The 24,481-nt window shown below is 56.9% G+C and overlaps 1 protein-coding gene across 2 annotated transcripts in view; it reads right to left on the minus strand.

Annotated features, from left to right (window-relative positions):
* Positions 1–46: 46 nt before the first annotated feature.
* SCN4A (sodium voltage-gated channel alpha subunit 4) overlaps positions 47–24,481 on the minus strand; it is a 51,604-nt gene continuing 27,169 nt past the window's right edge. The window contains exons 12-26 of one of the 2 annotated variants that reach the window (XR_010581937.2): positions 23,277–23,515; positions 21,377–21,550; positions 19,155–19,511; positions 13,385–13,861; positions 11,336–11,471; positions 10,563–10,717; positions 9,842–10,015; positions 9,006–9,128; positions 7,338–7,616; positions 6,984–7,037; positions 6,652–6,789; positions 5,698–5,802; positions 4,765–5,035; positions 994–3,933; positions 47–703 (exon numbers count right to left, since the gene is read on the minus strand). Coding sequence is in view for 1 of the 2 variants with exons in the window: in XM_045375789.3 (XP_045231724.2) it covers positions 2,711–3,933; positions 4,765–5,035; positions 5,698–5,802; positions 6,652–6,789; positions 6,984–7,037; positions 7,338–7,616; positions 9,006–9,128; positions 9,842–10,015; positions 10,563–10,717; positions 11,336–11,471; positions 13,385–13,861; positions 19,155–19,511; positions 21,377–21,550; positions 23,277–23,515 (3,905 nt within the window). In the remaining variant the exon portion in view is untranslated. Of the gene's footprint in view, positions 704–779; positions 3,934–4,764; positions 5,036–5,697; positions 5,803–6,651; positions 6,790–6,983; positions 7,038–7,337; positions 7,617–9,005; positions 9,129–9,841; positions 10,016–10,562; positions 10,718–11,335; positions 11,472–13,384; positions 13,862–19,154; positions 19,512–21,376; positions 21,551–23,276; positions 23,516–24,481 lie in introns of those variants that run through there. The other variant, XM_045375789.3, reaches the window with a different exon arrangement.

Here is a 24,481-nt window from a genome sequence, read left to right on the forward strand (position 1 = left end):
CCCACATCCACACACTGACACGCAGAAGGGAGAAACCACACACCAGAGGCACCAGGGAGGGTTTATTGTAAGAACTGTACAAAGGAGCCCACCTGCTGGCCTGGTGTGGGACCTGTTCCCCACTGGACCGGGCAGGAATGGGCGTCTGTGTGTAGGGGAGGGGCCACAGGCAGGGAGAGGCCAGACCCGGCTCATCTACTCTCCCTCTGCAACCTGCACACAGTCCGAGGAGAATATCCAATCAAAGAGACTTCTGAGGCTCCAGGGGCTGTGCCAGCCCAGGGTCCAGGAGGGCAAGGCAGAGGGGCAGGGTGCTGGGCAGGGGAGGCCGTCCCCATTAGACGAAACTTCTGAAGGAAGAGATGGAAGGAGTGGAGGCCTCCTTCCATAGGAGAGACATAGGCAGGAGGCATGGAGCAGGGCTGAGGCCATGGGTGTGACGATGAGAAACAGGAAGGGAAGGAGAGGAGCTCACCGGGAGTGAGAGAGAGGGCTGTTCAGGCAGGACCGGGAGCAGGTGAGAGAGCATGGTGGACAATAAAGACAACTCTGGCCCGTAGGCATGGCATGTAGATGTGCACACACACACACACACACACACACCTGTGCGCGCACGCACACACACACACACCTGTGCACACACACACACACACCTGTGAGTGCGCACACACACACACACACCTGTGCGCGCACACACACACACCTGTGAGTGCGCACACACACACACACACACCTGTGCACACACACACACACACCTGTGAGTGCGCACACACACACACCTGTGCACACACACACACACACACCTGTGCACACACACACACACACACCTGTGAGTGCGCACACACACACACCTGTGAGTGCGCACACACACACACACCTGTGCACACACACACACACACACACTTGTGAGCGCGCACACACACACACACACACCTGTGAGCACACACACACACACACCTGTGCGTGCGCACACACACACACGTGTGCACACACACACACGTGTGCACACACACAAGCACACATACATGTCTTGTTTTGAAGGTTTTGCTGCTTCCTGAATTTTAATCAAACTTTTCATGAGAAACAAGAAGAAAAAGAAGAGGCACTTAGGCCAACAGAATGCCCTGAGTACACACCTTACCATACGCATTCACACTCATCCACAGGTCCACTCTCCCAGACACGGGAACACTCCCAGGGACAGGCCTGCACAGTACGACACACCAGCCATACTCCATGGACCTTGAAACACTCCAGGGCACACTGACACACATATATACAAAGATACCCAGACACACGTGCATAATGCAGGCACCAGTACACAGTGGTTCACACACACATGTACAGTCACGCACTCGAACATACACACGGCTATACACACAGGCCTACAAGCATACAAGCAGACACACAGCCACAGGTACATACACAGTGAATAAATCCAGTGACGCCTGAGCAGGTCTCTCACCCCTCCTCCTCTGGACACAGCCTCTGTTCTCCAGGAGCCAGCAGAGGCCTGGCCCTGCCATGCCCAGAACCGCAGTGCAGAAGAAGTGCTTTTTCAGGCCACGGGAGGTTGGAAGGTTGAGCCTGAGCCAGTCGGGCCTTTCCTGCTGCACGCCCCAGGGTCAAAATATCTAACCTGAGCTAAACTGTACATTCTTAGGATCACTTTGAGGAGAGAGGTGGGAAAAATGAGGAGAGAGAATGAGACAGGCCTGGCGAGATGAGAAGGGGGATCTCTGAGGCTGGATGAGGCTCCTGGAGCCCTGGTGGTGCTCACGGAGGAGTGAGGCAGGGAGAGAGGGAAGGGGCAAGAATCTTCTTACTGAGCAGCAGGTCCCCGACCCCCGCTCAGGTCTGGATGCTCAGGCCATGTGCAGCGATCCAGCTGGCAGGACCCAGCCTGTCTCACCCGTGCTTCCTAGAAAAGGACAATTCCCAAGTGGCATCCTTCCTTCTGTTCTTCCCCTAGGGGCCAGCCAGGGGAGCTATGGACCTGGATATGGCCTGGGAAAAGGTTTCAGGAGTCACCATCCCAGCCCAAAGCAGCAGGATCCAGTGGCCAATCAGGTTTTGAGGCTTGAGGAGCTATTTCTGAACCAGTCACATTTCCCTTGTCCAGGGAATTCCTGAGCTGGCCTGGTGGGCGAAGTTGCACCCCAGAGTCAGAGCGGGCGGGCTGGCAGTGCCCTGGGGTTAGGTGTCTGCACTCCCTGAGGTTAAGACATCTTTGTCTGGGCTGGGGCTGAGGGGTCTGAGCCACTTCCTGGGGAGAGGCCAGTGACCCTTAAGACTCTGGTGATGGGGCAGCAACTGAGGGCTCCACCGCAGGCCAGCTCCTCCCCAAGTGAGGGGCAGCGAGCAATTCCAACGTTCTGATCTCCCCCAGGCCAAAAGGAGGGGCGACAGGGCCCAGGAGGAGGTCAGAGCAACTTGAAGGTTAAATCATGGAGGCAGGGGCCTCAGGCCCAGCATGGAGCCCCTGAGTGCAATGCCCATTTCCCATGGTCTAGAGACACAGACGCTCGGGTCTGGAGATGCAGGCGCTTGGGCCTGGATGTCAGCCCCATTGTGGCCAAATCCTGTCCCCCATCAGGGAGCCAGACACAGTCCCAGAACCAAAGCCCTCCTCCCTCACTCTGTATGCAGGCACCACGGGGGAGCTCTGGGGACTGTGCTGAGACTCAGAGGGCCACCTCGATGCTGCCTGCTAGACAAGAGACTCCTTGACGCCTGGGCGCACTATATGCCCCGGGGGAGAGGTGGGAGGCTGGGCAGTGTCTGAGGGGCTGATGGGCATCAGCCCCATAGTTGGTATGGCATCCCCTGCCTCGCCCTTCTCCTCTGGGCTCTGTGAGCTGCTGTTCCCGTTCTCGTGGCCATACATCTTGCTCATGGTGTTGGCAAGCAGCCCCTCCTTCTCAGGGGCGTTGTCCCCGCTGCCGTCGTGGCTGTGGCGGTACATGTAGGATGCCTGCTTCACGGAGCGCTGTAGCAGGTGCCGGCGGTAGGCCCTCTGGATCTTGATGGCGCACACCTCCTCGTGCTTCCTCTTGAGGGTGGTGGTGATGGGCTCGTAGGACACCTTGGAGGGGTTGGCTGCCATGAACTTCTCCTCCATGGTCTGCTTGAGGGCGTCCATTTCCCCAGAGTCACCCAGGACCTCTTTGGTCAGGGCAAAGAGGATGTCCAGGCAGTGGATCTTGTCCCCCGGCACCATGGGCAGGTCCAGCGTGATGAGCTTGATCTTGTTGGGCTTGGCGATCCTCAGCGGTTCCTGCAGGGTGTCCACAAAGTCCGAGAGGCGGCTGTAGGCAATGAACTGGGTGGCATCCGGGTCGAACTTCTCCCATGTCTCGTAGAACATCTCAAAGTCATCCTCACCAAGGGGCTCGCTGCTCTCCTCTGTGGCCACGTTGAAGTTCTCCAGGATGATGGCGATGTACATGTTGACCACGATGAGGAAGGAGATGATGATGTAGCTGCAGAAGAAGCAGATGCCAATGGAGGGGTTGCCGCAGTCACCCTTGACACTGGTGCCCGGGTTCTCCAGGTTGGGGTCACAGTCTGGGGGCCCGCTGTTGAGGATGGGGTTGAGGAGCCCATCCCAGCCAGCCGACGTGGTGATCTCAAACAGGCAGATGATGCTGTTGCCGAAGGTCTCGAAGTTGAACATATCATCGATGCCCGACTCCTTCTTGACATAGGCAAAGTTGGACATGCCAAAGATGGAGTAGATGAACATGACCAGGAAGAGGAGGAGGCCGATGTTGAAGAGGGCAGGCAGTGACATCATGAGGGCGAACAGCAGCGTCCGGATGCCCTTGGCCCCACGGATCAGTCGCAGGACACGCCCGATCCGCGCCAGGCGGATCACACGGAACAGTGTGGGTGACACGAAGTACTTCTGGATCAGGTCGGAGAGTGCAAGGCCTGCGGGGAGGAGCTAGTGAGGATGCTGCCAATGGGGAGGGGAACCAGCACAGAGTGTGGGGAGCATGCGGGGCTCAGGGGGCTCGTCCTGGTGTACTCTGCTCAAGTCTCAGAACACAGCCCAGATGACTGACAGGTGAGGCTGGGCTCTCCCACGGGTCTTGGGGCCAGGAGCTGCAGCTTTGTCTTGATGGAACTGGAGGTGGGATACCCTGAAGTGGGGGAGGGTAAGGTCCATTCCCAAGTCTGTTTGCAAATGCCACTGGTGTGTGTGTGTGTGTGTCTGTGTGTGTGTGTGAAAGAGACAGAGACAGAGAGACAGAGAGAGAGAGGGAGAGAGAACAGCTGTGTGACTCTGGGTATGCCACTTCACTTGTTTGTGCCTCAATTTCCTTACCTGTAAAATGGGAACAACAGTTCCTGATCAAGACATTGTTATGAACCACAGGTGAGATAATGCCTATCAAGCGCACAGCACAGTTGATAATAAATGGCAGCTAGTTTCTATCATAAATACTCGCATGACCGTGCACTTCTCAGTGCACACAGACATGGAACCATCTTTTACACTTTCGCTCAGTACGTAGGCACCGGAATGTACGTCTTCTGGTCAGTCCTGTGTCCGGAGGTGCATCCATGTATGCATGGGTGATGATCTGCCTGTGCACACACCCGTGTACCTTTGAGCACTGAGAGTGAATGGCAGGCACGCACAGGCGTGTGTCTGGGTGAGCGTGTGAGGGTGCAGGGGCAGGTGTGTGCGCATGAGGATGGATCTTCCCGAGTGCCTCAGCTCAGTGCTGCCCTGCCGGCCCAGCCTGCCCCACTCACCCACAATGGACAGGATGACGACCACGAAGTCGAAGATGTTCCAGCCGACGGTGAAGTAGTACTGGCGCAGGGCGAGCATCTTGAGCACGCACTCCCCTGTGAAGATGATGATGAAGATCATGTTGATGTTGTACAGGATGTCCACCTTGAGCTGGCTCTGGTCGTCTGTCTCCACCATCATGGTGACCATGTTGAGGCAGATGAGGATCATGATGGTGATGTCGAAGGCCTGCTTCGTCACGAGGTCATACACCATGCCCTGGATCTTGTTCTGCAGCATGGGTGGGAGTGGACGTGGGGGAGTCGGGGTGGCCAGGCCCAGACAGGACATGGACAGGCAAGAGACACAGGATGGCACCACAGCATGACAGAGATGACAGAGACAGAGACAGAGAGAGAGAGAGAGAGGAGGTATTGGGAGTTGTGGTAGAGTCAGCCAGGGGAGGAAGGGTGACCTATCCGATCATGATAGGTCTGGGACCAGGTCATTTTACGGGGTTAATGGTCCCTCCTCCTCCCCTGGGGACCCCCTTGAAGGTCCTCCAGATGCTCCTCCCCTTTCTCCCAAAGTCATTGCTCCTGGGGAGGGTGTCTGGACATCCTCCTCCTTCCCCTTGTGGGAGCCCTTGCCCCAGGGGCCACTGGGGTCCCAGGTGGGAGGTAGATGGGCACTGAGGAGCTTCACAGGGTCAGGTGAGGGTAAAGCAGCCACTGGAGTTCCATGGACAGCCTCTGTGCAAATGGTGTGTCTGTGGCACTGCAAAGAGGCATCTCTCCCTGCAGGGAGACCACGTGCCCTGCCCCCGGGGTGGGCCTAACCTCGCCCAGGGACACAGCCTGGTGGGTGGAGGGCAGGAAATCTTTTATCCCCATCAGTCCCCTAGGCAGGAGCCTGGCACCACACACAGGACAGGGGGCCCAGAGGGGAGGTACCTGGGGCCGGGGAATTGGTTTCTGAGGCTTCTTGGAGCCAAGCTTCTTCATGGCGTTATAGTATTTCTTCTGTTCCTCCGTCATAAAGATGTCTTTCCCTCCAAAGTATAGTGGGATATGGCTTGTCAGATTGGGGTGGGGTCCCCCTTCCTGCCTCCAGGACCCCCCACCTCAGGCACCACCTATAAGGCAGCCCCCGCCCCTGTAGATCGGCCTGGAGGAAGGCAGAGGGTCAGAGATGGAGGGACAAGGGGAGAATGGGGGACCGAGGAGAAGGGAGGGAAGGGGAGTGGGGATCAATGCTGTCTTGCAGTCTGTTTCTGGCTACTTTTCATCAGTATCTTGCTGAGCCCTACAGTAACCTACAGGGCAGGTTGTAGCAGCCTCTTTTTTTCTTTCTTTTTTTTTTTGAGATGGAGTCTAGCTCTATCGTCCAGACTGGAGTGCCAGTGGTGCAATCTCGGCTCACTGCAACTCCACCTCCTGGGTTTAAGCGATTCTCCTGCCTCAACCTCCTGAGTAGATAGGATTACAGGTGCCTGCCACCATGCCCAGCTAATTTCTTCTTCTTTTTTTTTTTTTTTTGTATTTTTAGTAGAGATGCGGTTTCACCACGTTAGCCAGGCTGGTCTTGAACTCCTAACCTTGTGATCTGCCCACCTCGGCCTCCCAAAGGGCTGGGATTACAAGCGTGAGCCACTGCACCTGGCCCAGCAGTCTTATTTTATTAAGGCCCAGCAGCCTTATTTTACAGATAAGGAAGCCAAGGTTCACGGAGGCCAAGTCACTTGTTCAAGACGGCCTGGTGGGACTGGGACTCAAGCTACCTTCCTGAACCAGCAACCTGGTAGGTGCTCAGGCAGCATTTGTGGGTTTGCACAGTAGAAAGTGGACAAGGGAGGGAGGAGGAAGGTCCTGCATGGGGAGGGCCCGGGGGGCTGGGCTGATACTCATCTTCTTCTTCTGCTGGTTGAAGTTGTCAATGATGACACCAATGAAGAGGTTGAGGGTGAAGAAGGAGCCGAAGATGATGAAGATGACAAAGTAGAGGTACATGTAGAGGTTCACCTCGTACTGCGGCTGCTCCTCCTTCTGTGGAAGCCACAGGGTGGGACGGCGTGGGTGTGCACGCTGGCTTCTCCCTGCCCCCTACAGCCCTGAGGGCAGGACCCATCCACCCCCAGACTGCCGGGTCTCGGGGACAGAATGTGCTGCCGTGTCTCCCTCCTGTCTGAGTCCTCTTCCCTGGCTCACTCACCAGCCACATCTCAGCGACCCCGACTCACCTCCCGGGAGTCCACGGCTGCATACATGATGTCCATCCAACCCTTGAAGGTGGCCTGAGAGAGTGTGGTTGGGGAGTGAGCCGGGGGGCTGCGCCCTGCTTTCATCATCCATGAGTTTCCCTCCCCCGCCCAACCTGGTCCTCCCCTGCCAGAGGCCACCTGCCAGAGCCCCGCTGGGCAAGCATCAAATAAAGACCAGAGGGGTCTAGACACTGCCTGGGGGCCCCCCAGCATTGGAAGCAGGGTGGGCAGTCCCCTAACAAGGAATGACATTGGAGTTGGGTACAATGAGAGGGACCAGGGTGGGGGGCACCTCCATCCAGGTTCCCGGCAGGGGTGGTGGGTCACACTCACCACCTGCAGGAGGGAGAGGTAGCCCAGGCCCACGTTGTCGTAGTTGACCTTGACGTTGAGCCAGCGGACCTGGCCCGTGTGCATGAGGCTCTCGCACTCAGACTTGTTGTTGACTTCGGAGATGTCGAACCTCTCAGAGGTGGTGGTGTTGATGCAGTAGTAGAACTTGCCAGCAAACAGGTTGACACCCATGATGCTGAAGATCAGCCAGAAGATGAGGCAGACGAGCAGCACGTTCATGATGGAGGGGATGGCGCCCAGGAGGGCGTTCACCACCACCTGGGGGCCAGGGGGGCCATTGCCAGTGCCTCTCCCAGCCTCTGAGAGAGGGCTCCCAATCTCCATGCCACCCAGGGGACCAGGCAGAGCTGGGCATTGTCAATTAGGGAGGGCTTCCTAGAGGAGGGCTGACCTGCTGGGCTGTGTGTGTGTGCAGGTTGGGGGTGGTGAGGGGGAGGGGGAGGGAGCTGCAGGCCTGGTGGTCAAGAGGGTTCTCTGCTTGGCTGGAGCCATCAGCCCGGAGTAGGGGTGCCGGGTTTCTCTGGAAGCAGCCTGGTCACGGGTCACCAGGCAGGAGACAAACACTCTTTGCTCAGCCCCCATAGGAAACTCAGCTCACGTGACCCAGCCCCTGCTCATGGGTTTTCAGCTCCAGAGCCCCAGACACAGGCACAGAAAAGAGGGCACCAGGGCCTTTGAAGCAGCAGGAACTCTGGGACAGAAGCCCCGTCCCCACCAGCCTAGTCACGCAGCCCACCCGACCACTGCAGACTGGGCTGGATCTGAGACCCCTCTCTTTTTACGGAGGAGCTATTTCATGACCTCCAGAGTGGGTGGCACAAGCCCGGTGTGCCCAGGGGAGCTCTATTCCTGGTTGGGGCACCGACAAGCTGCGTGGCCACAGGCAGCTTGTTTCCCCTCAACGGGAGGGCTCTCTGGCTCTGGAGGTCAGAGGGCCCAGCATTCGGCTGGCCTCTTGCAGGGACAGGAAGGGGACGCTTGGGTGGGCTCGCCATGGCTTCCGGATTTGCAGAAATTTGTCCCGCTGGAGCAGGTCTTGCTCCCGGCAGACCTCTCTTCCTGGGGAAGTCCCATTTTTCTTGCCCCAGCCCTGTGTTTACCTGTCACTTCCGCTCTCCAGGGCCTGAGTGGATCTTCCCCAAACTGACCCCAAGCTCAAGGGCATGGCCCCAACCGTGACGCCAAGCTCATCAGTGGGGGGTGAGGGGGAGGCTCAGAGCCAGGGTTCAGGCACCTTGTTTCAAAGCCCTGGATGGCTCAGTCTGAGGCTGGGGAGGGCCACCCATAAACCCATTCATAAACCACCCATAAACACCACATAAACCTGCCTTCCTTCCTCCTCTTCCCTGGCCGTGGGGCCGTCCTGGGTGCTTCTGCAGTCTCTGCTCCCCCCAGCTAGTGGCAGAGGTAAGCTAAGGGCGGGTTGGATCAGGGGCTGAGGGTGGGAATGGGGCAGGCAGAAGATGGGCTGCGGGGAGGACAGCTAGGCGAAGTGGGGGCCAGACCTGGCCTCAGGCAGGACCGTTGGTCCAAGCTCTCTACCTCCCTCTGGCGGTGGTTGGAGTATAGACACGCACTCTCCACCCTGCACTGAAGGTAGCCGGTCCCCCATCCCCAGCCCACCCCAGAGGCCCCTTCAGCACCCACCCTCATGCCCTCGAATCGGGACAGTGCCCTCAGGGGACGCAGGGCCCGCAGTGTCCGCAGGGATTTGATGGGTCCCAGCTCCGAGTAGCCCAGCCAGTTGGCCACCAAGCTGATGATGGAGACCTGCAGGGGAGGGGTGGGGGGTCACTCTGTGCAAGGCCCCAGCCTCCCCTCAAGCCCAGGCCACAGGGGTCTTCCTGGACTCAGCTCCTGGCTGTCTCCCTCAGATCCCCTCCCTAGTGGGTGGTTCTGTCTGGTGGGAAGAGCAGCTCTGGCACCTGTCCCACTACCTGTAGGAGCCTGGCGACACCTCAGTGATGTCATCAACTAACTGGGGATGACTGAATAGGAGGGATGGTACCTGACTCCTTCGAGAGGCCTGTGAGCGCATCTAAGAGGCTAAGAAAATCCTCCATTCCTGGTCGGGTGTGGCAGCTCACGCCTGTAATCCCAGCACTTTGGGAGGCCAAGGTGGGAGGACTGCTTGAGCCCAGGAGTTCAGACTGGCCTGGGCAACATAGCAAGAACTCATCTTAAAAATAAATACATAAAATGTATGAAGTAAGAAACTCCTCCACTCCTATTGGCAGGGATAGTAAGTAGCCCTCATGCCTGCTGTCCTCCCACAAGGCCTCCTTCCCCTAGGAGAAGGGAAGGCCTCCCAGTCCCTAACCCCTCCCTGGGCAGCTGTGTCTGAGAAGGGCAGTGCTGATGGAGGGTCTGACTCTGGGGGTGGCCTCAGGCAGGTCCTGCCCTTCAGGGCCTGGGTTTCCTGAGGTCCCCGCCACATTGACAGCCTCTGGATGTAGCTACGGGGCCGGCGTGGGGGGACTCACATCCACGATGAGGAAGTCGAGCCAGCACCAGGCGTTGGTGAAGTACACCTTAAAGCCGTAGGCCACCCATTTGAGCAGCATCTCCATGATGAAGATGTAGGTGAAGACCTTGTCAGCATATTCGAGGATGGTGCGGATGACTCGCCGCTGCTCGATGTAGATGTCCTCGAAGGCCTGGGGGCACCAGCACCACGAGGGTGGCTGGGGTCCAGCAGGCTGGGGCGGCAGCCAGGTCCCCTGCCCTGCTCGATGCTGCTGGTTCCCAGGGGTCTGCCGTGGGGGCCCAGCCCAGGGGACAGACTGTCCGCATCTCCTGGACTCCCACCACCCATCGTGGGGATAAGCGCATTTCCTAGTGGGGAGAATCCCTCAGCCCTCCTTCCCCAAGCCCAACAACAGCAAATTGCAATCATCTGCTGGGCAGGTCCACAGTGACACATCTTCGGTCCTGCGCCCCTCATTCCCAGGGTTCTCCCGCCTCCTCGTCAGCAGAGATTGCACAAAAGTCAGCGCCCAAGTAACAACGGAGGACCTCTGCCGTGTTAAGAAAGTCAGCACATCCTGTAACCTATCCTGGAAGCACAGCGAGTTCCTTTAGGATTCTCAGGGTTTGGGACTGACCAGGGTATGGTCCTTTCTGTGTGTGGAGATGGGGAGCTCCTGGAGGACCTGCTGTGGGCCTGGCCCCTGCCCCTGCCCCGTGCTCCCAGGTGGTGCCTACCAGAGCCCCGCTGCTGAGCAGGATCATGAAGACAATGAAGGTCTCGAACCAATTGTGCTCCACGATCTTGAAGCAGGCCCTGCGCAGAGTCCACCACTTCTTCCCGCGGCCCTGAGAGATGTCCACGTAGAGGCAGGGCCAGCGCTGCACACAGGCTGATGGGGGACGGGGACAGGCACCACATCATGGGCCTGAGGTTGCTTTGGGGTGCACAGTCAGCACCCTCCCACGGCGTCCCAGGATGCCTCTCTCCAGCTCCCAGACGCGGGGCCCCCACCTCCTCCCTCACCCAGCTCCATCTGGCTGACATGGGGGGCTCAGGGCCTCCCTCCACAGCCGGATCCAGCATGTGACAACGGCTTGCAGAGGAAAGGCCTCCTGGCCCCCAGCCCTGGTGCTGGTGCTCTCAGCTGCCCCACTCCCCACCTCGCCCAGGCAGTCTCCACCCTGCACAGCCCAGCAAGCTCTATGGACAACGACATTTCTCCAGTGCCATGTCCTGAAGGCCTTGCTCCCTGAAGATGGAGGGGAGGATCTCAGGAGCTGACACCCGCACTCTTGCACGTTCGCTCCAAGCTAGGTCTGCACCAAGGGCTCTGCATGGATCTTGCGCCACAGCTCTGGGCATGTACTGCCACCACCCCTAGACGCGTGAGGCACGGGGATGACCAGGCAGCCCCAGGTTCGTGTGCTTTTGGCCCTGGTGTAGCCTGCCCCTTGCAAGGGCTACAGGCCTGGGGGAGACACCCAGACGAGGTGGGGGGTGCCCTCACCCTCAGTGAAGCACTCCTCAGGCTGCTCCCCCTCGGGGTTCTCCTCTGCCTGCTCCTCAGGGTCCTCCTCGGGGGGCTTGTAGTCAGCTGTGCTGCAGACGGAGGAGTTCCCATCATAGAGGGGCTGCGGCGGCTTCTGCAGAGGTCACAGGGTCACGTGACATCTGGGTCCCTGAGAGACCCCCTCATTCTCCCACCAGATGGGGCAGGATGGAAGACAAGAAGGGAAGGGAAGAAGAGAGGGAGGAGCAAACTTATTCATTCATTCATTCATCCAGCCCTGGATGGTCGAGGACCCATGGGGACATAGGTGGCCCTGGTCATGCCCGCATGGCACTTACATAAGGAGTGGGGCGGGGCTGATGCCTGGAAAGGAATGGTGAGGGCATGAGGACGCATGTGAAGGACTCAGATGAGGGAGGAGGCGGGGACCCTGGCCCGAGTGGGGGGTCTGGGAGGCGTGGGGGGCCTGAAGGTAGCTCTGAGGGGGCAGGGGTATGAAAAGGGGTCAGGATGGAGCCAGGCTGCCACAGCCCTCAGAGCATGGGCGTGTGGTGCCCCTAGCGTCTGAGCTTTCCCACCCCCAGGGTCTGTTTGGCTGAGGAATCCAGAAAGGGTGGAAAATGTTCCCCAGCCAAAGCCTCCATCCCATGCCAAGGGAACCTGATCAGTGTTGGGAGCGGGAGTGGGGGAGGCGGGTGCTTCAGCCGGGCCAGGCCTCCTCCCACCTCCTCCTGCTGGGCCAGGCCCGCTTCCCTGCCCCAGCCTCCACCCTGCAGGGGACCCCTTCAAGGCTGAGGGTGGGGCTTCTGAAGAGAAGGAAGAAGAGGGCAACTTGGGGGGCAGCTCTGTATCCAGAGTGGTGACCAGAAAACCGCCATGGTGGTGGCGGGGGGGTCCTTGTTTTCAGTTGACAAAAAGGGAGACTGAGGCACAGAGTGTTAGGTCAGCCAGGGCATCCACTGAGTTGCTTGCCCCGAATGTGCACCCAACTCCCTAAATCCCCCTTGGAGCTGTGCTCGCCCTCCTTGAACAAGTCCCCAGGCCCTGGCCCTGGGGAGCCTGGGACTTTGGTGCTTTCCAGCTCCCCTGCCACCTGAGTGCCTCATACCGAGGTCTGTGCCACAGTTGCCTGGGTATTTATAGCTCATAGGCACTCGGCCCCTGGTAAGCCAGCGTGCCACATATTTGGGGGGAATAAGGAGTCAAAAACTTTCCGGGCAAAGTTCATTAGGCTCAGGCTGATGGTGTAGGGGTGGGCAGGGGTGCCCGTCCTAGCGCCTATACAAGTCCTTTCCCTGCCAGAGCTGGACAGTGGGGGAGGGGGCTCAAGACCCAGGTAGGGTCCCATCCTCAGCCCCAGCTGCTGGGGGTGACCACCACTACGTTCCTTTCCCTTCCTCGCCCTCGCAGTGTGGGGGGTGGGGAGGGGCATCTGAGAACAGCAGCATGCCCCCGGCATGGTTGAGGGGTCAGGGTTCCTGCCCGAGGCTTCTGCCCTCCTTGTCCCCAACTCTCGTTGGCCCCGGCTCCTCTCCTGAGTCCCCTGCCTGGATCTGGCACTTTGGCCCACACTGGGAAGTTGGGAGCAGACCCAGGTGGGGTCTAAACAGAAATAGAGGGTAAGTGTGAGGACTGGGCAAGGGGCCTCAAGCCCAGAGGATAACATGTAAGACAGGCCTCTCAGGTCCTGGTCCTGGTCCTGGAGCTGCAGTGCCCAGGTAAGAGCAGCATGTCCAAGGGCACCACCTGCTGGTGAGAGGGACCCAGGTGTTGTTCTGGTCCAGGCATGAACCGAGAGAATCAGGGTTTCCGGACAGACAGGGCTGATCATCAAACCACACCAATAACCATAGTGACAGCCGCCACTCACAGGGCACTGACTGCATGCTTTACATACAGCGTCTCACGTAATGTTCACAACAATGCCATAGGGCACCACCCCCATTTTACAGCTGGAGAAACGGAGGCTCAGAGAGGACTTAGGACTTGCTCCAGGTCACAGGAGAATTTGAAGCTGGGTCTGTCTGAGCCCCGGCCCTGGCTCACCTTGCTATCCTCAGGCTCCGAGAAAGTGTCTGTTTCCTCCTCGGTGGGCATCTCCAGGTCGGACTCCTCAGAGGCGATGGGCACCTGTATGGTCAGGTAGGGGTTGTTGATGAAGTTAAGGTGGTCCAGCTCGATGCTGGATGGTGGGTCATCAGCCAGGCTCATGTGGTTCAGGATGTGACTGTCCTTCTTCAGGTCCTCCTCGGGCGGCTCCTTCTTCTCATCCACGGGGGCAGTCTCCCCGGCCTCTCCAGCCTCCCCGGCCCCGACAGGCTCCCCGAGGCTGAGCATGATGTCCTTGGGGCTCAGGATCTTGCCATGCAGCAGCCCCAGGAGGAAGGCCTTGGCAAAGCTGATGCCCAACTTGATGCGCCCGATGGCAATCTGCAGGTTGTTCATCTCACCGTCCTCATCCGAGGCTGCCAGACTGTCGGCGCTGAAGGAGCTCAGCAGCAGAGCCAGGAACAGGTTCAGGACCTGGGGCATGGAGTCAAGGGGAGCCTCACATCAGTCCCCGGGACCCAGAGGGTGCCACCTTCAGCCAGCACAGGGGTCCTCGGTCTACAGATCCAAACGACCACATGTTGGGCATTTAAAATGCCACCTAAGAGGTGCTCACAACTGCCCGTGGAGGTGATGCTTATTATCATCCCTTCTGCAGTTGGGGAAACTGAGTCTTGGGCTTCTGAGAGGAGTCTGCTGCCCAGGGCAGAGGCAGGGTTTAGGGAGGCCTGCAGGGGCACAGGGACTCTCTCCATGACTGTTCTTTTTTTTTTTTTTTTTTTTGAGATGGAGGAGTCTCCCTCTGTTGCCTCCAGACTCCAGGCTGGAGTGCTGTGGCGTTACCTCGGCTCACTGCAACCTCCGCCTCCCAAGTTCAAGTGCCACCATGCCTGGCTAATCTTTGTATTTTTTGTAGAGATGGGGTTTCAACATGTTACCCAGGCTGGTCTCAAATTCCTGACCTCAGGGGATCCGCCTGCCTCAGCCTCCCAATGTGCTGGGATTAGAGGCGTCACCACCATGCCTGGCCCATGACTGTCCTTTACCTCCACTTCTGGAGGATGCAGAACAAAGAACTGGGCTCAAGTCACCGAGCTTCCAGGACTTACTGGGAACCTTTATCTTTTGTGCCTTCTTCTCCTCCTCTGTTAAGTGGGACTATAGACCCCGCGCTCCTGGTGTGCAGAAACCTGGCCCCTGCTACTCTGGAAGGGACATGTGACCTACCATTTACCCTCTTTTCTCCTCTAGGGGTTTCCGACTCCATCTATTGTGGTTCTTGTCCCATATCCCTAAGGAAAGAGACTTAGGAGACTACTGCTCTTCCCCCCCAGCACCCCCACCCACTTTATTTTCCAGTGGATGGACATTTCCTGAGCCCCTGTCACTGCATGAATGGCCTCAGGGAGCTCACAGCCCAGCAGAGACAGAGAGCGGATCAGACACATGCAATACTGTGGGTTTGGGTGGCAGCAGAGACTGGAGTGCACAGCTTTTGGAACCATATTGCAGGGCTCTGAACCCCAGTTTATTAGGTGTGTGCTCTGAGGCAAATTGCTTCACTGTGCTGTGCCTCAGTTTCCTCATCTGTAAAAAGGAGATTATGCCAGTGTTCCTTCCATTGTTGTGAGGATTAAAAGATCAATACAAGCCCCGGCACGGCAGCTCACGCCTATAATCCCAGCACTTTGGGAGGCTGGGGCGGGCAGATCATGAGGTCAGGGGATCGAGACCATCCTGGCTAACATGGTGAAACCCCGTCTCTACTAAAAATATAAACAATTAGCTGGGTGTGGTGGCATGCGCCTGTAGTCCTAGCTACTTGGGAGGCTGAGTGAGGTAGGAGAATCGCTTGAACCCAGGAGGCGGAGGTTGCAGTGAGCCGAGATCACGCCATTGCACTCCAGCCTCGGGGACAGAGTGAGACTCCGTCTCAAAACAAAACAAAACAAAAAACAAACAAACAAAAAACAAGCAAGAAAACCCATAAATACAGGTAGAGCACACAGTAGGCACTCAACACATGTTGGCTGTTATTATGTTTGAAATAATAGAAAGCTATACAAGGTGCCCCAGCCTGGCCAACATGGTGAAACCATGTACTAAAAATACAAAAATTAGCTGGGTGTGGTGGCACACACCTATAATCCCAGCTACTTGGGAGGCTGAGACAGGAGAATCACTTGAACCTGGGAGGCAGAGGTTGCAGTAAGCCCAGATTGCACCACTGCACTCCAGCCTGGGTGACAAAGCGAGACCCTGCCTCGGGGGGAAAAAAAAAAAAAGAAAAGAAAAACAAGCAAGCAAGCTATACAAGGTGTAGGGAAGAGTGTGGTGAACTCTGAGGCCAGCTCAGCATTTTATAGATGAGTAAACTGAGTCCCAGAGAGGTGGCATGGCTTGCCCTAGGACACAGAGCATAGCCAGGACTAGAACCAAGCTTCTAGTCATTGTATAACTTTAGAAGGCATTATTCACTTAGACTACAAGGTGAATGGCAGCCATGAAGGTCTTTAATGTGGTCACCCTTCCTTCTACCAGTCTGCCTGGCCCTGGGCAGTGGGAGGAAGGGGAATCCTGTCTGGGGTGAGGGTCCTGGCTCCTGTCAGCCAGAAGCATAGCCAGGTTCTTCCTTGGGAGGCCTGGGGGAGTGAGAGGGCGCGGGGAGTTGGGGAGCCTGCACTTGCGGATCCGCCACCCTTGGCCGACTCCTCGGCGGGTCTCACTCCAGGCTCTCACCAGCTTCCTCCAAGGTCTTCTCGTCATTGTCTTCACTACATTCCGTTGATTATAGTCTGTTAATCATATTAATATACTCTCTTTAAAAAATATCTGAAAACCCTCTTTGAAAGAACGTGCTGGGGGAACTTCCACGGCTCCGTTCCTCCCTGCCATGTCCCCTAGAGGCTTTTCTGCCTTTTCCCCCCACCAAAATGCAGTCTTTCTTCTCCCTCTCTCGGGGGGAGGGATCCAGTTGCCAGAAACACATCTGAGATGGGAATTAGCTGCTCTCTGGATCAGCAGGGTTTGCACACGGCTCCTGCCCAAGACAGAAATAGCCGCCTCAGGCAGGGGGGAAGGGAGGAGGGGAGGGGGCCGACATCAATTTCCCTGGGGGTTCTGTGCTTTGAGTTACTGGTGACCTAGTCACTTCTTCTTCTTCTTCACAGTTACCCACAGGAAGTGACCAAGTGCCATGGGCACAGGGGGTGCGGGTCCTCACACTCTCTGGCAGGGTGCCCTGGTGGCCTCTGGCAGACACCTGCTTCTCTGAAGCCTAGGGAGGTGGTGGGAGGGGACAGTGCCCAAGGAGCTGACAGTGCCACCTCCCTGGGCCGCTCCACTCCCTCTGAGCAAACTGAGAGGGCTACAAAGCTGGGTTGGGAAAGGATGTCAGTGGTGTGTGTGTGTGTGTGTGTGTGTGTGTGTGTGTGTGCGCATGTCTGTGTGATGGGGGTGACAGGTACACAGAGGCAGGGTCTGCACTGGTTCCAGACTCTGCAGCCAGACTGCGGGCTCCTGTCCCACACACGGAACAGATTCACCTCCCTGAGCCTGTTTCCTCATCTATAAAACAGATGAACCAGCGCAGCCCTCACAGGTGGGTGTGAGGATGAGGTGAAATGAATACACGTGAAGCACCCAGAATGCTAGGTAAATGCTAAATAAATGTCAGCTGTCACCATGCTTCAGCTGGTGCTGACGTTATCATTATTACGATACTGTTATTGTTGACGTTATTGTTACTGGAGTTATACGGACCCAGTTCCAGTACCAGCTCTGTTTCTCACTAGTTGTGAGGTTCTGGGCAGTGCCTCCTCGAGGGCGTGGAAATAACATTTCCTGTCTCATGGGGCGGCTGAGAGAATTAGGCACAATGCCGGTAAATCCCTTTGGCAGGGACTGACACACAGTAGGCCCCCACTGCCAATACGGGAGCATCATCCTGGTGGCAGGAACATAAACCAGCACTGCCCTGCTCCATGCATGTAACACCTGCACCCCCAACCACGTGGCCAGGCACTTTGGTAAGCACTTGTAAGCGCATGCATCACGTAATCCTTGCAACCACCCAGTGAAAGAGTCATCCCCATTATCATCCCCATTTTCCAGATAGGAAAACTAAGGCCCAAAGGGTTAAATAACGGGCTCAAGGTTTCCCAGTCAGTGAGTGGCAAAGTGGGGGCTTAAAACGTTTTTGAGTTTCCGCACATAGAAACAGCAACCCCCTGAAGACTCAGTCACCCCCAAGTCCTTAGACTTACATCCACAAACTCCTACTCAGGATCTGCTGTCCCCATCCCCAATCTTGCCCCGAAGTTGGGCCCAGGCACCTTCCCTCTCTCTCCCCACTCCCTAAGACCCTCCTTTCAGGGACAGGAGGCCTGGGTTCTCTTCTGTAGCTGCAGCATGGTCTTATTCTGCAGCCAAGGTGACACCCCCTTCCCCCTCTGAGTGCTGCCCCTAGCCGGAGATCAGCGATATCCGAGAAGCGCTGTCCCTGCAGCTCAGGGATTCCATAGGTCTTTGGGGAACATGGGGACAGGCGTCTTCCCAGTCCCTGTTGCCCAGGGAAGCACCAGCCACTGCAGGGGGCAGCTGGGCACAGTATTGTAGGGCTCTGGCAGGAGTGACCTCCACTGCCACCCCAAGAATGGGAGGAGTCAGGGTCACCTGCAGGGTCCCTAGCCACAGAAATGCTGGCCAGCTGGACCATGGCCCTACACCCTGGCTGTCACCTCCTGGCCCCTTCCTCTGCACCAGCCCCGCATGCCAAGTCCTGAGCCACAGCAAGCGGCAGAAGAGATGCAGTTTATGCCATCTGCATTTTCCCAATATCTTCACCTGTTTCTTTTATGTTTTCTAGAGATGGGGTCTTGCTCTGCCTCCCAGGCTGGAGTACAGTGGTGGGATCATAGCTCACTACAGTTTTGAAGTCCAGGGCTCAAACCATCTTCCTGCCTCAGCCTCCCAAGTAGCTGAGTTTGGTGTGTGCCACCATGCCTAGCTAATTTTTTTCATTTTTCCATTTTTTGCAGAGATGAGGTGTCTTGCTATGTTGCCCAGGCTGGTCTTGAACTCCTGGCCTCGGCCTTCTAAAGTGCTGGGGCTATGGGCATGAGCCACCACATCCAGCCTGATTCTCTTTTTTGGAGCCTGGACCGTAGGCCCTGGAGCAGAGGAGGTCAAGAGGGTGGGAGGAGGCCAGGAGGCCCAGGTTCCCCCACAACACTGTGCCTTTGTACACACTATGGCATCATCTTTTCAGTGACCCTATGAAGTCCCTGTTGTTTTTCTTCTATCTGACAGTTAGAGAACCCAGCCCGACTAGAAAGCAGCAATTAGCTCAAGGTCACACAGATGATGGCAAAGGAGCTGGGACTGGAATGTGGATCTGTCTGACTCATTATCATGTTGCTTTACTTAAAACACTAGGTTCCAACAGTGCTACTCACAGCATGGTCCCAGAACCAGCATCAGCATCCACTGATCAGCATCACCTCAGAGCTTGTCAGAAATACAGATCCCCAGGCCTAGGCCCAGAGCCGCTGAATCAGACACTCTGGGGGTGGGGCCAGGGATCTATGTTTTAAGTAACTCCTAGGTGATTCTTACACAGGTTAAAATTTGAGAACTACTGGGTTAAACCACATAAAATTGCCATTTTGGAGAGGATGTGTTGGGGAGATAGAAAACAGTGAAACATCAGGCACGTCTTGTATGCTTCCCGGGCGAGGGCAGGGGCCACCCAGCCAGCCTCACTCACCACGAGGTTGCCGATGACCATGACCATGAGGAAGACGGTGAGGCACATGGCTTGGCCAGCCACCTCCATGCAGTCCCACATGGTCTCGATCCACTCCCCGCACAGGATGCGGAAGACGATGAGGAAGGAGTGGAAGAAATCATACATGTGCCAGCGAGGCAGGCTGCAGTCCAAGGCGATCTTGCACACGCAATCCTTGTAGCTCTTGCCAAACAGCTGCATGCCCACCACGGCGAAGATGAACACGATGATGGCCAGCACCAGCGTCAGGTTGCCTAGCGCCCCCACAGAGTTGCCAATGATCTTGATGAGCATGTTCAGCGTCGGCCATGACTTGGCCAGCTTGAAGACCCGCAGCTGCCGGGCAGGGGAGGGCAAGGGTGAATGAAGCCCAGGGACCACCACCCAAGGCAGCCCCAGCCTTAGGAGAAAGAACAGTGTCGAGTAGCTTGAATCTCCAGCCCCCTGCACGATCTGAGTTCTCAGTTTGCCCTTCTGTTAAATGGGAACACTCATTTTACCACCTCAGGCCCTTCATGCGTTAAAAAGAAAACAAGTTCGGGCAGGGCTCAGTGGCTCACGCCTGTAATCCCAGCACTTTGGGAAGCCGAGGCGGGCGGATCACTTGAGCTCAGGAGTTGGAAACCAGCTTGACCAATAGGGTGAAATCCTGTTTCTACTAAAAATACAAAAAATTAGCTGGGTGTGGTGGCGGGTGCCTGTAATCCCAGTTACTCAGGAGGCTGAGGCAGGAGAATCGCTTCAACCTGGGAGGCAGAGGTTGCAGTGAGCGAAGATTGTGCCACTGCACTCCAGCCTGGGCTACAGAGCGAGAATCCATTTCAAAAAAAGAAAAGAAAAGAAAAGAAAAGAAAAAAACAAGTCCTTATCTGTTAAAGATACAGACTATGGCCGGGAGCAGTGGCTCACACCTGTAATCCCAGCACTTTGGGAGGCCGAAGAAGGTGCATCACTTGAGCCTAGGAGTTGGAGACCAGCCTGGGCAACATGGCGAAACTCTGTCCTACAAAAAATACAAAAAATTAGCTAGGCGTGGTGGTCTGAGCCACCATGTGGTGGTCCCAGCTATGCAGGAGGCTGAGGTGGGAGAATCACCTGAGCCTGGGGAGGTCAAGGCTGCAGTGAGCAGTGATTGTGCCACTGCACTCCAGCCTGGGTGACAGAGAGGCCCTGTCTAAAAAAAAACACAGACCAAAGTATTTACAAGTGAAATTATATGTTGGGATTTGCTTTCACAATAAAAATTGGGGAACAGATGCAACAGGAATTATAGAATGCTGACAGTTGTTGAAGCTGGGTACATAGGTACATGGAGGTTCATTATACTTTCTCTACACTTTTGTGCATGCATGAAAAGGTCACTTGATAAAGGTTTTTTTTTTTTTTTTTTGAGACAGAGTCTCAATCTGTCACCTAGGCTGGAGTGCTGTGGCATGATCTCGGCTTGCTGCAACCTCTGCCTCCCGGGTTCAAGCAATTCTCCTGCCTCAGCCTCCTAAGTGGCTGGAATTACAGGCACTCGCCACCATGCCCAGCTAATTTTTGTGTTTTTAGTAGAGATGGAGTTTCACCATGTTGGCCAGGCTGGTCTTGAACTCCTGACCTCAGGTGATCCACCCGCCTTGGCTTCCCAAAGTGTTGGGATTAGGCGTGAGCCACCATGTCCAACCGATACAGTTTTAAAAAGAATAATAGTGCTCCTTATGGGGTGGTGGAAAGACAAATTCAGAGGTTCCAATCCTACACCTAATGAACTTCCAGAACCTCCACTTTCAGGTCTGTAGTATAGGGCTGGAGTTCCTGCTCCACTGCTGCTTAAGGTCATTAAGGAATCAAACACAGTGTTGGGGAGCATCTTGCCCATTTGTCGTCCCGGAAAAATTGCAAAGGGAATTGGGAAGGGTGGGGCAGGGCTGGAGGAGGAGGTGGCTTTTCCCTTTGTCAGGCTCCTCTGGGGCTGGCAATGTGACAGAGGTCACTTTGGTCCCCCCAGCAGCCCTACGAAAGAAGACAGGGCTCTTCTTTTCCCTGTTTTACAGGTAAGAAAGCTTCTGATAGGTAACAGGTGTGCACAAGGCAGAGGGGACCTCGTTTTCAGCCCTCTGGCTTCCTGGGGTTTCTCCTCCCATCCCTGTGCCCACCCTCCTTAGTCTCCTCAGCCCAGCCCCATCCCAGCCCCTGGCCCCAGGGCTTTCGAGTACCAGACGGAAGGAGCGGAGCACAGACAGTCCCTGTACGTTGGCCAGGCCTAGCTCTACCAGGCTGAGGGTGACGATGATGCTGTCGAAGATATTCCAGCCCTGCTGGAAATACTCATAGGGGTCCATTGCGATCAGCTTCAGAACCATCTCTGCTGTGAAGATGCCTGTGAAGACCTAGGGAGTGGGATGAGGCCCTGTCACAGAGCCTCGGGGAGCCCAGGGCCCTGGGAGTCTCCCACCCAACTCCCACCTTCTGGCAGAGGCTGCGGGGGCTGAGGGGAAGGGGTCCAGAGCCCTGAGAGGAGCAGGAGTGGCACGCATGGCCCATGTGTGTATAAGTGAGTGATGGAGGCAAAGGTCAAGCCATAGGGCTGAGGTGGGTACAACTCTGAAACCCGTTCCCATCCATTTCTGGCCTCGTGACAGTGGGCAAGGCAATTCACTATTTGGAGTCCCAACCTTGTCATAATATTCAACATTTGCAGGGCGCTCTGTGGTTCACTTTGTGACCTCATTGGCATCCTGATCTCTACAACATTGGGAGGGATTCTCACACACATTCCATGCATGAGCAGTTGAGGCTCAGCTAGCTGGGCAGCTAGCTGGCATCACAGCACCCACATGGGAACGAGCCACATCTCAAGCCTCAGGTGCTCAGTTCAGCATCCTGCCTCTATGCCTACAGCCTGTCCACAGGGACCAGTCCCAGGATCCTGAAAATCTTGGCAGACTCAAAGGTCTAGGGCAGGGACTAAAAGGAGCAAAATCAATGAGAAGACGACCAGAGCTGCCCCTGCCAACCCTGGACATGGGGTCTGAGGATTGCACAGTCCCTGAAAGCTCCCTGGGCACGGCTCCCCTCCTGCCGGGCACCAGCTGCCCTGGGTCCACAGCCTGCCCAGGCACATGCTGAGCCCCTCCCAGAGGCTGTTCCTGGCCACAGCAGGTGCCAAGACAGCAGCATAGTGTGGGCAGGGGCTGGGCACGCAGGCGGACCCGATCCATCACGCACATCCCAGCAGCTGTGCCATGAGTCCAGAGCATGCCCTTGCCCCTCCAGCCTGGCCTGGCCACGGCTGCCTCGGCACCTCTATGGGACAGAGGTGCCTGCCTTGAAGGCTGGGGAGCCCAGGGTTTGATGCTTGTGCCACCCACCCAGCCCCAGTTCTGTCCCAGACCCCAAATCTTAACTCTCCCTGGCTTCCCTTAACCTTCAGGGTTGGGGAGCATCTCGCCCATTTGCCGTCCCGGAAAAATTGCAAAGAGAATTGGGAAGGGTGGGGCAGGGCTAGAGGAGGAGGCGGCTTTTCCCTTTGTCAGGCTCCTCTGGGGCTGGCAATGAGGTGATAATGCTCCTAATGGGCCTGGATAAGCGGGTGGATCAGCGGTGTCAACAATAGTGGAGCAGGAAAGGGCTGGAGAGAGGAGAAGCCTGGCCCCACGCTGGAGAAATAGGTGAGGGCTGGGGGAGTAGGCCCTGGAGCCCACTGGTCCCATTGCCAGATCCCTTGCCTCCTTTCAGGCCCATGACAACTTCTGGAAGTGGACAGACTTGTCAGCTAGCCCCTTCAACCCTATCTCCACACTCCCATTTCCTTACCCCTGCTTCCAGGGCATGGTCTGGATCCCAGATCCCCCATAATCCAACCTTAAGAAGCCCAGCGCCTCGCCCCCATCTCCCTGCCCCCAAATGTCCTGAAACCCCAGTTCTGTGTGCCACAGATCACCCCAAGTACCCCCCCACATTAACTAATGCCCCCCATATGCTGGGAAAATCATCCCAGCTGTTCGTATGTGTCCTCCACCATGCCCCATATTTCCACACAGCCAGAAAGCTCCACTGGGCCCCACCCCCTCCCATCCTGCCTATGAATGATTCCTCTCCCCCGCCCCTCCCTACCAGGTTGCCCACAGTGAGCACGTGGTCAAAGTGCTCCGTCATGGGGTAATGTTCCATGGCCATGAAGAAGGTGTTGAGCACGATGCAGATGGTGATGCCCAGGTCCACGAACGGGTCCATGACGATCAGGTGGATGATGTTCTTGAACTTCATCCACGGGGCGCAGCAGTCCCATATGAGCACTTTGTGGGCGCACTTGTACCACCATGGTGGGCACTTCTGGTGGGCCTCTTCCAGTTCTGGGAGAGGGGTGGTAGCAGGTACCTAGTGAGGATTCTCCCCTCGCGTGCCCCGGTTCCACCTACCAAGCCCCGCCCCTTAGCGCTCCACATCTCAACCCTCTAGCAAGGCCTATTCCAAGTTCCACCGCCTCTTGTGTCACCCCTACTGTCACCTCCCTGTAACCTCCGCCCCACATGGCTTCACCCCAAAGCCCCGCCCTCTGAGCTCCAAGCTCCTCAGTGAGCACCCTCCAGACCCCGCCCTCTAACCCCCGCCTACAGCCCCACCCCTGGAACCCCCGCGTCCTCAGAGCCCAGCCCCCTACTTCAAGCTCCACCATCACTCACTGCATCACCCTCCGGACACACCTCTCTAAACTCCGCCCACGGCTCCGCCCACAAAGCCCCGCCTCCTCAAAGCCCCACCCCCGACTCCAAGTTTCTCCGCCTCACACAGCGCATCCTCTTGTCTGGCCCCTCTAAACCCCGCCCACATTCGCCACTCCTGAGGAAGCCCCACCTCCTCCCGAAGCCCCGCCCCATAGTGCAGTAACTCACAAGCCCACCTGCTCAGCAAACCTTTCCCCAAGCCCCGCCTTTCAATGCCCTGCCTCAAGCCCCGCCCTCTTGGCTCACCCCACAAAGCCCCACCCCTCAGGGAGGGGGACAGGACGCCCACCCGCTGCCAGAGGCCCAGGGCTCTGAGCCTGGCCTGTGAGATGCCCTAATCTGTCTGGATCTGAGTTCCCAGGGGCAGGTGGGAGGCCACTGCAGGGGCTTGGGTTCCAGCCCCACGAGCTGCTGGCTGGTGCCACTCTGTGCAGACAGATCCCTTGGGGATGCACTGTCAGTAATACCGGCCCCTCCAAAGTGTCCCCAGCTGGTCCATCCTTTCCCACCAGAGTGTCCTTCAAGAAACATCCCCTGTTCTTGCCACCCCAAAGCCATGAGTGCTTTGTAAGGACCGTGGGACGAAGCTGCTCC

This window comes from Macaca fascicularis, chromosome 16 (genome assembly GCF_037993035.2).
Source record: "Macaca fascicularis isolate 582-1 chromosome 16, T2T-MFA8v1.1".
Classification (NCBI taxonomy): domain Eukaryota; kingdom Metazoa; phylum Chordata; class Mammalia; order Primates; family Cercopithecidae; genus Macaca; species Macaca fascicularis.